General features: G+C 56.0%; 1 protein-coding gene across 1 annotated transcript in view; it reads left to right on the forward strand.

The window, feature by feature from the left end:
- Nucleotides 1-13,154, forward strand: part of SLC6A6 (solute carrier family 6 member 6) — a 45,571-nt gene that overhangs the window by 13,897 nt on the left and 18,520 nt on the right. The window contains exons 6-9 of the mRNA XM_040628409.1: nt 3,853-3,985; nt 10,845-10,979; nt 12,164-12,267; nt 12,392-12,516. Of these exons, the coding sequence (XP_040484343.1) occupies nt 3,853-3,985; nt 10,845-10,979; nt 12,164-12,267; nt 12,392-12,516 (497 nt within the window). The remainder of the gene's footprint in view (nt 1-3,852; nt 3,986-10,844; nt 10,980-12,163; nt 12,268-12,391; nt 12,517-13,154) is intronic.

Genomic DNA, 13,154 nt, shown 5'->3' on the forward strand with positions numbered 1-13,154 from the left:
CCCGACTTGGACCTGGACAAATTCTCTCTTGACGAGAACAGACCTGGGGGGAGGGTGACTGTGGAGGCAGGAAGACAAGTGGGGAGGCTGCTGAAAAAGCCCTGGGAAGCAGTGGGGGCCCAGACAGGAGCGATGGCAGTCCCAGGGCCATGTGGCTGGATTTGGGGTCCCATGCAGTCTCCTGGGGTGGTTAGGAGACCGCTGAGGGACAGTGCACCACGGCTGTCCCTCTAGGGTACAGCACTCTACAGTTCACTGAGCCCTCTCACGCACCACCACAGGAAGGCCCAGCACATCCCTGTCAGCTGCTCTGTGGCCAAGGCCGTGCGGGTCCCACACGGGAGGGACGTACGGAGGGTCCTTCACGCAGGGTCCCTTCAAAAAGGGATTCGAAGGGCCGCACACGCTCTCCAGCCTCCATGGCTACCCAAAGCTATCTTTGGAAAGGATGTCGGTCACTTTGGCCCCGAGCCCACGTTGGGCTCTGTTTTGACAACCCCTGACTGATGAGCCACATTCATTCCATTCCTAGAACGTCTGCTCGGCCCATTACAAACATTCGCAAGACTTTTAAATAATTTTTATAAAGGTGCTATTAAAAACATTGAATCATTCATCTAAAAACATCAAACATTCACAGAGAAAAACATTCAAGTAGAAAAAATGATTCCCAAGGCCAAGTGCGCTCCCCTCCCCCGCGTCCCCACCACCAGGTCCCCCTCCCCACAGGCAGCGACTGACTGCAACCGGCGTCTTGTGTGTCCTGCCAGAAATAGTGTGCGCGCATTCAAGCACAAATGTACATCCACCCCCTTCCCTTTTTAACACAATAGGGAGCATGCCACGGCGCGGTTCACCTTGCTTTGTTCACTTATTTTATCTCCAGGATACGGTTTCTTATCTGCACGCGGGAGCTATCCCGCCGTCTCGCGGCCGTGCCGCATTCCACTGTGTCTTCCCTGTGCTGCTGAGCCCCTATTGCTGGCCATTTGGGTGGTTTCCAATCTTGTGCTCCTACAGACGGTGCTGTGATGAATAGCTTGGGGTGGACCCCGTCGCCGGCCACACATGCAAGAGTAATTACGGGAGAGAGGCTCGGGAATGGAATATCGCTGGGTCAAAGAGAACATGCCTTAAGAGTGTCACCCGGAGATGTCATGAGCTCCTCCAAGGAGATAGCTACCAGCAGTGGAGACTCAGTTTCCCCATTGTGGCTTCCCTAGCTGGTCAGCTGCCCGGAGCCAGCCTGCCGTCTGTCGCGGGCACCGCTGATTTACCCAGCCGGGGAGTAGGGGAAGGCTGAAAGGGTGTCCGTGAACCGACTGGGCTTGGTGTGGTCAGATTCTGAGCTCTGGGGTTTCAAGCTTCTTGGGCGACTTGTCCTGAGGAGAAAAGAAAAGGCTGGGCACCTCCTTGGCATTAGCTGAACACCTACTGTGTGCCTGCCCATGAAATCCTTGTCCTCGGGCTGCCTGGAGGCTGGTAGGCAAGAGAGACTTCTCACCCGAAGGTGACATTAGGTGTGAGCAGATGGCCGGGGAGATGGGCAGGGACCCCAGTCGGTTGTCCGTGGAGCAGCAGGAAGGGCTTCTCCGGCAGCACAGGACAGTGCGGCTGGCACAGCAGCGGGCACAAAGGTGTGGAGGTGGGAAAGCACTGTCTCTCCCTGACGCTGCCCATTCACAAGGAAGCCTTGGGCCGCTGCCCAGCATGCCCTGGGCCTTCATTGAAGGCGCCGAGCTCTGGAGGCTGCACAGGGAAGCGCTTTTTGTTCTAAAGCGGCTGCAGCCGCCAGATCCACGTGCTTGGCAGGGCCCCAGCCGGGATGCGGTTGGCTGACGGCCTGCCCGTGGGGATGCCTCCTGGCTGGAGGCTTCAGGGGACCCTGGCCCAAAGCAGGGGACTGGGCAGATTCTTTTTCAAGTTTCGGCTCTATTCTGTCTGCTTATCAGAGGAGCACTGGGGGGGAGTCCACAGAGTCCACAGTCTTGGGTGTAGGGTGGCAGCTCTGCCCCCCACTGGCTGTGTGTGTGTGGACAGTTGAATCTTCCATGCCTCGGTTTTCCCCATCTGTAGAATGGGGCAGATGACCGCTAGTCCTTGGATCAGATGAGATAAATTGGCAAGGCCTTGTGGATGTTCTGAGCACACACTGTCAGAGGTGTGTCCGAGCGGAGCCCCTTGATGTCTAGGTTCGCACCAAAAAAAGACAGGAACGCTGTCCTTTTTAAGGTGAATGGAAATATTTCATGACTTGGCTCAGGGTGCTGTGTAAACTCGCCAGTCACCTCAGTTGAGTCCTTGGTTCATTCACTCCTCGGGTATCTATTGAGGCCCTACCATGTGCCATGTGCCGGGAGCGTGGCGGTGGCCCAAAGAAAGGCCTCGCTTGGATGCCACTTGAGATGGGGATGTCGGATTTATTCAAGGTCCTCATGTCGAAGCTTCTGTGGGGCAAAAAAAGGAAAAGCAATGAAGTGTCCTTGCCCAGCGGGCATTCCGAGACCCAGAGCCCTGACTGCGACTGGCTGGGAGCTAGGGAATGGTCTGGAATGCATTCCTAGGCAGCAGTCTGGGGGCAGGAGCTGTTTCTGTGTTTTACAGATGAGGAAAAAACTGGGGCACAAAGTCACACCCCCCTCTCTGCTGCTTCTGCTGGAGTGTGGCCTTGAAACCAGGAGCTAACTTTGGTGAGAAGGAATCCCGGCTTTTCTCTGGGGAGTACAGGCTGCCTGTCTCCCGTGGTCAGCAGCCTGGGGAGTCAGGGGACGGGACCCCGATGGAGTCGGGGGCAGGGCTGATGTCCCTGTGCTTGCCGTGCCTGCCCTTGGTCACTGCTGCAGCGTCACAGTTCTGGGACAGTGGGGACAGTTTCTTGGCATTGCTTTTGTGGCTCTGGCTGCCGCACCCTGTGGCTGTGCTGCCCCCACCCCCCCGCCCCCGACTTCAGATGGCGGCGGCCCTCAGGGATGAGTCTGCGAGTAGGAGCTCATACGTGTCTTCTGCAGGTCAGCCAGGTTCTCGGACTCCAAAGACCCAGCCTCTGCTGTGTGATGCTGGGCAGGTTGGTGATTGCCCCGTGCCGATGAGCCTTCAGACCGTCTGCCTGCCTCCTCCCGGGACCTTCACAGCCCTGCAGAGAGTTGGGCGGAGGCCAGCACTGCTTAGGTGCTGGGAGCTGCTCTGGGCATCTTGAGGCCAGGGCGGAAACAAGTCCTGAGGTTTACCCAGCACCCCAGACCTCGTAGTTAGTACTTTGTGTGGGTTTTCTCTTCACAGTGATCCCTCTAAAGAGGTGGGCGGGTGCCCTGTGGCCACGTACAGAACAAACACTTTGCCCACTTGAGGCTGACATTTTTGTGGAGATGTAGACAAGAAATGGGTGAGTTATTCCCATTTCACAGATGAGGAGATTCAGGGCCGGCGGTTGGGTCACTAACCCAAAGTCGTTGATTTTACATGGTGGAGCTGAGTTTGAACCCAGTGTTTGGCCCACAGTGGGCACTAAAGAAGGGTCTACTGAGAATCACATGGGAATTAGTGCCCATTTTACAGATGAGGAAACTGAGGCTTGGAGATGTACTTAACTTGTCCAAGGCCAGACTGGGTTGAACCCAGGTTCACCTGATGCAGGCGTCCAAATCTATTCCCTTATTGATTTCTCCACAACCCTGTGACCTGGGTGGACACTGCTTCAGAGACCCAGGGGGATTCTGGGGCTTGGCGAGGTGAGGGGGCTTGTGGAAACATGGCACCTGAGCCAGGGTTTCAGCCTAGCCTTTTGGAGCCCTGGCCTCAGCTCTGTCTGCCCCGGGGCCAGCCCGACTGACTCGTGGCTCTCTTTGCTTGAAGGCGCAACGTGCTGAGCTTATCTTCTGGAATCGACGACCCTGGCTCCTTGAAGTGGGACCTTGCTCTCTGCCTTCTCCTTGTCTGGCTGGTCTGCTTCTTCTGCATCTGGAAGGGTGTCAAGTCCACGGGAAAAGTGAGTTGTGCGTCTGTCCCTCCCCTGCCTCAGGGGGGTCTACCCTCAGCAGAGACTCAGCCCCCTCCCCTCCCAGGCCCTCCTGCTTGAAACCGGCCCAGACCAAAGATGGGCTAAAGCAGTCTTCTGAAAGAAAATAAGGCCCTGCTTTGTGGCCTCCCACCACATCTGATTTCAAGTTACCGATGGTTTAACCACTGGCTAGCAAGATTCCTGAAAGTCAGATGGTAGGTTCCCTGGAGCCTGCCCAAGCTCCCATTCACCCCTGGTTCCCATATCAAGGTGTTGGCAGTAGTGCAGATGTTGGCAGATAACAAACACTGGCGTTGGTAAGTTAGCAGGTAGCAAGGTGAGCTGGCGACTTACTGTTAATTACCAGCGATCTACCCACGAGACGGACCCTTGCTTTGCAAAGTGTGCCCTGACTGGCTGCATCAGGCTTGTTAGAAATGCAGAACGGTATCCCCAGATAATCCAAAAGCACATGGGGGTTTGAGAAGCACAGACTTGGAGTTACAACGAACACTTGGGCTGGAAACCAAGATGTTAGTTATTAAGGAAAGCTTTCACTGATGATTAAGTCATTTGCTTATAACCAAGATGTTAGTTGTTAACCAGAATGTTAGCCATCACCGAAATATTTGCGGCTGATTTAATATGTTACACGATGACTAGAACGTTAGCTATTAATCCAAGGTGGTAGCTGATCATTAAAATGTTAGCTTCTAATTGAGGTTTTAGGTATAACTGGCATATTGCCAATAGTGAAAATGACAGCCTATAGCTAACACACTGCCTGTTAAGTTAGAGTCTAACAGTCACCCGATAAGACGCTGGCCGGTGTCGTGGTCCCTGTGATAAGTCAGTGTGGAGGGGTCTGTGGTGATAGAGGTGTGAGCCCCTGCACCCAAGGCTCTAGCCAGAGAGATGCCCCCCACCCAGCATTGCCCTCGTATCACTTGCATCTTGACAGGGGGACCATCTCTGTAAGGTCTAAAAGTCCCCCGAAGGCCCAAAGAGTCCGTTAAGGTGGCATTTGAGGTGCTGTGATGGGCAGGGGGTGACGTTGCTTGGAGAAGGGGCCTTTGCTGCGCTGGAACGTAACATTACGGACCACACTGTCCCCGGATGAAAGCCCCTTAAGTGAAAGCATGGAGCCGAACAGATCCCAGCGTTTACTCCAGGGCAAGATCTGGGTCCCCAGGATTGCAGAGGCAGAATGGGGATGATTCTGGAGCGGGGGCCCTCTGCCTGTTTCTGCGGTCAGAGCTGCCCAGCGATCCTAAAACCCAGTCTGCAAAGGAAGCAGGCCAGGCTGACATTGTCTCACTGGGGCAGGCGGGAAGAGGGCCCCTCGAGCAATCCGCACAGCGCCTTGGGGTGCTCGTTCAGCCCTGTTGGTCCGTCTCCTCCTCTGTCTTGTGTGCAAACCATTTCCTTACCGCCTTTCTTCAAATGAGGAGGGAGCTGAACTAGGAGAGGTGAAGTGATCTGTTCAAGGGCACTCCCTCCCTGCGAAGCCCTGGTTTCCTCCTCTTCAGAATGCATAGAAGTCAGGCCTCCAACGAGGTGTGTGACGCACCCAGGACCAGTGCTCGGCACAGACAGTGCTGCAAATTCCGATGCTGTCTTCACTGGGCCTCCGTCTCCCCACGTTTCTCTGGAGCACTCATCCTGGGCAATGCCAGAGACATGATCATTTCCTGATGCACTAATACATTTTGAGCCTCTCCTATCGTCAGGTATAGGGCCAGGGGACATGCAGGGGTCCACAAAACAGACAGAAATCTCTGTCGTGCAGGAGCTGACAGATTTGTTGGTTTTGACAAGGGGAGTGTGTAAAATACATAGGAGTCAGGTAGGCACTGAAGAATAATGTGAAGGAGAACAGGAAGTGTTGGGGTGCACTTCTAAATGGGGTGGCCGGGCAGGCTTACCAAGAAGGGTGACCTTGGGACACAGCCAAAATTGAAGGGTAAGCCGTGTGGATATCTGGAGGAGAAAATATTCCAGGGAGAACAGCCAATGCAAAGGCCCTGAGGTATGTCTGACCCAGACCTATGGGGGAACCCCCAGTGTGATGGAGGAAGCTGATGTTTGCCAGAAACAGCGGGCAACCTTTGGGATACAATGGAAGGGGCAGGAGTATAGAATCAAATTGAAAAGTAGAGGGTACCGGGCTGCAACTGTGGCCAGTTGAAGACGTGACTTGACAGAGGTCCCCCTACCCTACCCCACCCCTGGAGACAATCTCCTCCTCACGCTCCAGGCCCCTGAGGGGCGGGCATGGCTCCCAGAACAATAGCAGAGACTGGGCCAGCCCAAAGAAGCCAAGACAAACACAGAAAGGCTCTGTGGACTTCCTTGAGCTCCATGGCCTGCCTGTCCGCCCGCCGCCAGCCGTGGCTTCCAGCCCTGGCCACAGACCAGGTTCACGGCCGCTGTGGGGGCTGGGCCCATGGGCAGCAGGACGGACCTCATCCTGGCCCTGGCCCTGCTTCAGTGACTGACACTGGTCCAGCAGGGAGTGGATGGAGGGAGGGCCTGGGCAGCTCAGGACCCAAGTTCAAGTCACTTTGCCTCTCTGAGCCTCAGTTCCCTTTTTTGTAATTGTCATCATTCCAAGGGTCTGAACCTTGGCCCAGAAAATGCTGGGGCTTCATTCATTCAATAGACAGTGATCATGGTGGCGAACGCTGTGTCGGACACGCGCTCCAGGCACCGTTCTCAGTGCTGTCGGTTACAGCTCGTCCAGGCACCCTCGTGTTCTGAGGTGTCGGCGGCCAAGCTGACGCCTGATTTGAACCCAGGCAGCCCGGCTCCCCGCCTTGGTGCCCTGCGTTCTTCCACCACCTCAGCATCGCCTGCTGCCCGCCCTCCCCCTCCGCTAGCCTGACAGTAGCACGTGAGGCATGTGTGGCCTTGCCCACAGCACATGAGGTCCAGGAAGGTGCCAGGTCCCGACCGTCGCCAGGAAGTATGGCGCTGGGGGTCTGAAGGGGAGCACGCTCTCGGACGTGAGCACAGACGTGTCCCGAGGCTGCACCCCCAGCAGTTCCATCCCACACTTGAAAACAAAGTGGGGGGGCAGTCGGAGTCAGACCTGGTTTGGGATCTCAGTGTTGCCCCCCACAAGCTGCACGACTTCGGGAACGTCCCCTTCCCTCTCTGAGCCTTGGTTCCCCCTTATGTGAAATGAGTTAGTGATGCCGCCCTCACATACACAGGGGTGCCGTGAAGACCCTCGGGGCCTGCCTAGGTGCTGGGCGCAGATCCATGGCCCCAACTCTAGGAGCCTCCGTCTCGGGGATGAGTGACCCCTGCTGCCCAGGCCTTTACCCCCAAAGGAAGTTTAGGGCGGCAGGAGATTAGCCCATCTCCCTCCTGCCTTGTGGGCCCCTGTCTCCCCACCGGTCCTAGGGGAATGAGGAAGAGTTGTCCTTGCAAGTTTCTAGGGCAGTTGGGCCACAGGGCTTTTGGGTCAAGGGCTCAGAGGAACCACAGAGGCTTGCCAGCAAGAGTGGAAAAATACCATGTCCCGTGGCAAGGCCTGCTGGGCCACCACTGGAGGCCCACTGGCGGCGGCTGGCACCAGCCTCTCCTGTGAGGATCCCGGGGGAGTCACGGAAAAGTTGAGAGAATGGCTCTCAGGGGCTTGTCCTCAGAGCATTCTGCAAAACAAGGGTGGCTTTCCAAAGAGGCAGATGAGGTGGTGACTGGGGGGGGCTGTGTGAGCAGGTGGGGCTGTCGTGTTCTGGATCGGGGGACGAACCGCCATAACACACACACACACACACACACACGTGCGCGCACACACACACACACACATACACACACGCATGACCTGGGACTCTGAAGCCAGCTGGCCGAGGTCATATCCCACCTCTGCCACCTGCTAGCTCTGTGACCCCAGACACCTGACGTCACCTCTCCAGGCCTGTTTTCTCTTCTAGAAAATGCAGGTAATACATTGCCCTGCCTCTTCAGGTTGTCGTGAGGATTAAATGAGTTAACACATAAAGCCCTTAGCGTAGTGCCTGGCACACAGTAAGTACTCCTTAAGTGCTTGTTAAAACAGATTTAATACATGAAAACAAGGGAAGCCGCCCCCATCCCGAGGTGGTTTCCTGTGTCCCTGACACAAAGCCCTCTGGCCAGAGCCTAGTTGCCCAGCCCAGTGGGGCCCGACTGGCTTTGAAGCGGCCGCCCTCTGGGGACAGCCTCCTGTCAGCAGCTATTGTTCGCCAGCCCCGGGTGTGGTTCACAGCGGGGCCCAGAGGTGGGAACCAGTGGGGGGCCGGTCTGCAGGAAGGGAGGAGCGGCCTGGGGGGGCATGCTGGTTTTCTTTCTTTCACCCCTTCTGTGGCTTCCTGACCTGCCCCCACCCTCCAAGCCTGCCTTCTTGTCCTTGGGAAATTCGGAGGGTTCTTTGCCTCAGGAGAAGAAGATGGGGTGGCTGGGGAAACTGAGGCCCAGATGGAGGAAAAGGCATCGGGGCGGGGGTGGGGAGGGGAGCAGCAGAGGCAGGCGTAGGGCCCGCCCTTTAGCCTAATGGGACCAGCAAGAAAGTCCTCACTGCTCGGGTTTCTTGAGGGCGGCAAGTGAGGTAAGCACCCTAGTTTCCTCCTCATACAGATGGCAGCTGAGGCCAAGCCTCCCAGCTTGGAGGTAGCAGAGGTGGGATCCAAACCCCAGCCTGGGTGACCACTAGCGGGCCCTCCCTGCCACTCTATCCCTCTGCCTGGAGTGGCGGATCTGGATGGAACTCGGAGCTCATCTGGTCTGAACCTCCCACTTCGCGGGTGGGGAAATGAAGCCCAGAGAGGGACAGTAACTTCCCCAAGGTCTCACAGCAAGCCAGTCACAGAGCTTGAATTCTGACCTGGGCCTTTGGGGAGTCCAGATTTCCTCTGGTCGTTGGAAGGCTTTTTACTGCCCTCCCATTGTCGTCTGGAGGCAGGCTCTGGGGCAGTTCAGTGCTGTGTGACCTTCGGGCAAGCCCTGGACTCTCTGGGCTTCAGTGTCCTCACCTTCAAGATGAGGCTAGTGATGAAACCCGCCTCAAAGGGTTAGGGCGGAACCAATTAAGTACTGAAGTTACTGCGCTTGGAATAGTGCCAGGCATACAGTAAGCACTCAGTAAATGCTGGTTGGTGGTACTGGCCGAGGGCAGCAGAGCCAGGCAGTCCCTGAGAGCTTGCTTCTTGCCCTTTTCCAAAGTCCCTTTCTAGTTGTTTCTACTCACAGGGATGTTGGCTGCCCAAGAATTGTGCTCCAGCGAGGGTTCCTGTGCCAGATAGATGGGGTTCAGGGCTCTGTCACCCTCCATCAGTGTCTTGTACCTACGTGGGCCCCAGAAGTGCCCTGTAGTAACCTGGCACTGCCCCCAGCTCCCAGGACCACAGACATATTCATCCTGCTCTCTGGGTGTCGGTTTCCTCACCTGTAAAATGGGTACATGGCTGTGTGGTCATTCCTTTCTGGTCCCCTGGCCCCCAAGGCCCTGAGGGAGTCAGGGGCCCTGCGACACAGTCTTAGCATTTAGCATTCTGTATGCACTGCCCTGGTGAAGTAAAACACCTGTTGCCTTTGCTCAGAGCACGGTGGTTAAGCGCCACGGGCCCTGGCTGCAGCTTCTGTGCTCTGGGGATGACCCAGGCAAGTCTTTGAGCCCCGCTGAGCTCCCTTTCCTGCTCTTGTCAATGGTGGCCAGCACGCCAGTTTGTGGGTCATGGTGAAGATCACGTGGCCTTGTGCCTGGGGCGTCCTTGCTTGGCCAGTGCTGGAAACACCAGGATCTCACCGTCCATTCGTTCAGAGCCACGCACCTCTGAGCCCCTCCTAGGCATGAACCCTGCCTGGAAATGCCTCACACTGAAGGAAAAGATAGGGAAAATCCATCCGAGAGAACTGAGGGCACAGGATGTTTGGAGACCAGCACTTTAGAGAGACGAGAAGGAGAGGAAGTAGGGCAGGCCCTTGGCCATGGAACAGCCCAGCCTGGGTCATCTCTGGTCCTCACCTCCACTTGACCTTGGGCTGCCCGGGATGTGCTGTGTGATCAGGGAAGGCTGTGGGCCTCCCACGGCCCCAAAGAAGTGGGGGGCCTTCCCAGTCTCCTGGCCAAGGGGCTTTCGAGGCTTCATTTCCTCCCAGAAGTTCCATGTGCTTCCTGCAAAGTCAGTGTCGACAACAGGCCCCATTCCTGGAGCATGTCCATGCCAGGCAACTGTTTTGAGGGTGTTAGAAATATCATCTTATCGAATCCTCGCTTTCCTTCTTGATGGAGGTCTTCTATTACTGTTGTCTCCATTTACACATAAAGGAACAGGCCCAGAGAGGGGAAGCATCGCGCCCAAGGTCACACAGCAAGCGAGGGGACAGAGCTGGGATTTGAACCCTTGGTAACTGATTCTTAACCCTACGAGTCATACTAACAGTTGTAATGTTAGCTAATACATACTGTCACGTGCCGACCACTGGGTAAGCCTTTCACATACACTTGATAGTTGACACTCTTATTTTGCCTTTTCCTCCTTCACTCACAAGAATGTCTATTCCATGAGGGCGGGGATTTCTGTCTTGCCCACCACTCTATTTCCAGGGCCTGGATATTCAGTAAATATCTACAGGGTTGTTTTCATTGAATCTTAGTAAATCTGTGAGGTAGGTACTGGTATTATATCCAGGTTACAGGGGAGGCAACTGAGGCCCAGAGAGGTTAAGCAACATGCGCGAGGTCACACAGCAAGGGAAATGGCAAGCTCGGCCCCAGACCCTTGGCCTCGGAGAGAACGCTCGCATTTGAGAGCAGCAGTTGATGCCACGGGCCCCCCTGAATCCCTGTCTGTCCTCCCAGGTCGTCTACTTCACGGCCACTTTCCCATTCGCTATGCTCCTGGTGCTGCTGGTCCGTGGACTGACGTTGCCCGGTGCAGGAGCAGGCATCAAGTTTTATCTGTACCCCGACATCAGCCGCCTCGAGGACCCGCAGGTACGGCAGGGCAGCCTGTCCTCCCTCCCACCCAGGGCCAGGCAGGGCAGGGTGCGGGGAAAGCTACGCTGGCGGCCCAGTTCCTTCCGGTCTTGGGGGCACAAATCGAGTCGGGCCATTGGCCTGCAGTACTTCCCCGCTGGGCTGTGGCAGGTTGTCCACTGTGCTCGTGGGCCTTTCCAGCTGCGTGTGTCTCTTCTCGCATGGAGGACTGCTGAGGCCAGCCGAGTATGGTCTCCTTCAGGCACTGGCCAGAGAAGGGGGGAGAAGTCTTTTTTGAGCTTGTCTCCTGGGCCCTGGCCTCTGCCCGCGGTGGCCGGGAGGGCGGCATCGTGGGGAGAGTTGGCCCAGGGGTGCTGCTGGCTTCCTTGGCTGAGGTTGGAATTCAGAGTTGGTGCTGAGCTTTTGGAAGGTTGAGGGGCAGATACTGAATGCCCTCCTCCTGGCCCTCAGCCTCATGACCACAGGGGGTTGGAGAAAACCCTTATTGGCCCATCTGAGGCCCTTTTGTCACCAGGATCCTAAGCCTTCAGGTGGCCTTCAAGGTCCTGTGCTGCTTTGGTTCTCTTCCCCACTGCCTCTTACCCTGGGCTTGGCCAACATCAGACGACAGCTGGGAAGGCAGCTTTGTGCCATCAGGAGCTGCTGGATGAAGGTTCTGGAGAGCAGCTTTGCCTGCATAATCCGTTAGGGAATTTCTCCCCACTCCAGTGCGCGGGTCCCCAGACAATAGCCATTACAGTAATGATAGCAGCCCTGACTTCACAGTCTTACTGTGTGCCTGCACTGGGCTCAGTCCTTATTCTTGGAACCTGTGTAATAGGGCTGTGGGGCAGGGCAGCGGGCCCCATTTTACAGATGTGAAAACTGAGGCCCTGGGCAGGAGGGCCTTACTCACCATCATTTCATGGTTGGAAATGAGACCCATCTGCTCCAAAAGCCCTTCCTCTTCATCCTGATGTGGAGTGACTGGGGATTTCTTCGACTTCTGGGGTTCCTTGCAGCTCCATACTGCCTTGAAAGACACCTTGGATTCCAGCACAAATGCTCTGACTGCAGTCAAGAATCAGCACCTTGTGAGGTGCAGTCTTCAGGTGGCCAGGAACCTGCACTGTCTCCTCCAGGAAGCTGGCTCTAACGGCCCCTTCTCTCTCTCGTTGCCACCCCCACCCCGACCCCCATAGGTATGGATTGATGCTGGGACCCAAATATTCTTCTCCTATGCCATCTGCCTGGGGGCCATGACCTCTCTGGGGAGCTACAACAAGTACAAGTACAACTCGTACAGGCAAGTGTCGCGCCAGCGGGCCTGGTGACCTTATGATGATGTTTAAAGAAAAAAGAGAAGAAGTAGGGAGCGTGGCTTCCTTGTGTTGTGAATTAACTTGCTCCCTGACATATGTGTAACTTAGGGACTGTATGCTGCTGGGATGCCTGAACAGTGGTACCAGTTTTGTGTCTGGCTTCGCAATTTTTTCCATCCTGGGCTTCATGGCACAAGAGCAAGGGGTGGACATTGCTGATGTGGCTGAGTCAGGTATGGTGGTATTGGTGGCAGTGGTGGTGGGCACTGCCACCTAGTGTGTAAGATGAGTACTGCAGGCATGAAGCCAGACCCCAGGGGGCTTTGGGGGGGGACGAGCCTGGTTTCCGAAACGGACCCCCCCCACCAAGATGTCCCCCAAGTATCAAAGAATACAAAAGCTAAATTTTAAGCACTTTCATTGCAATTTGGCCCAAGGGGCAGGATAAACATGGGGGTTGGTTAAGTTGGGGAATATTTAGCTACTTTTGTGTGGTCTTCCCTCCCTCTCCTTCCCCAGCAAACTCCTGGTTTCAGCAACAGAAACCACTCTCCTAACTCAGGCCCAAGCCAGCCACCGGTCGGCATTCCATCACCACCTTCTCAGCTTTGGTTTCTGTATTTTGCACTTTGCTCCCAGCGCGCTCCCTCTAGCAAACCCATTCATTCATTCCACCGGTTACTGATTAATGGAGTCTGCCCTGTGTCAGGCACCACCGTAGGCAGCGGGTGGGGGAGAGACAGTGGGCATGCCGGCAGCCCTCTGGGACGGTGACAGATCCAATTTGGGGGTAGGTTGGGGGACGGAGTCACCCCCTCAGGGTGTGGGCCCTGTTGGTGGGATGCTCCTTCTGGAAGTAGAGGAAAGAGTC

This window comes from Ursus maritimus, unplaced genomic scaffold (genome assembly GCF_017311325.1).
Source record: "Ursus maritimus isolate PB19 unplaced genomic scaffold, ASM1731132v1 scaffold_14, whole genome shotgun sequence".
Lineage (NCBI taxonomy): Eukaryota > Metazoa > Chordata > Mammalia > Carnivora > Ursidae > Ursus > Ursus maritimus.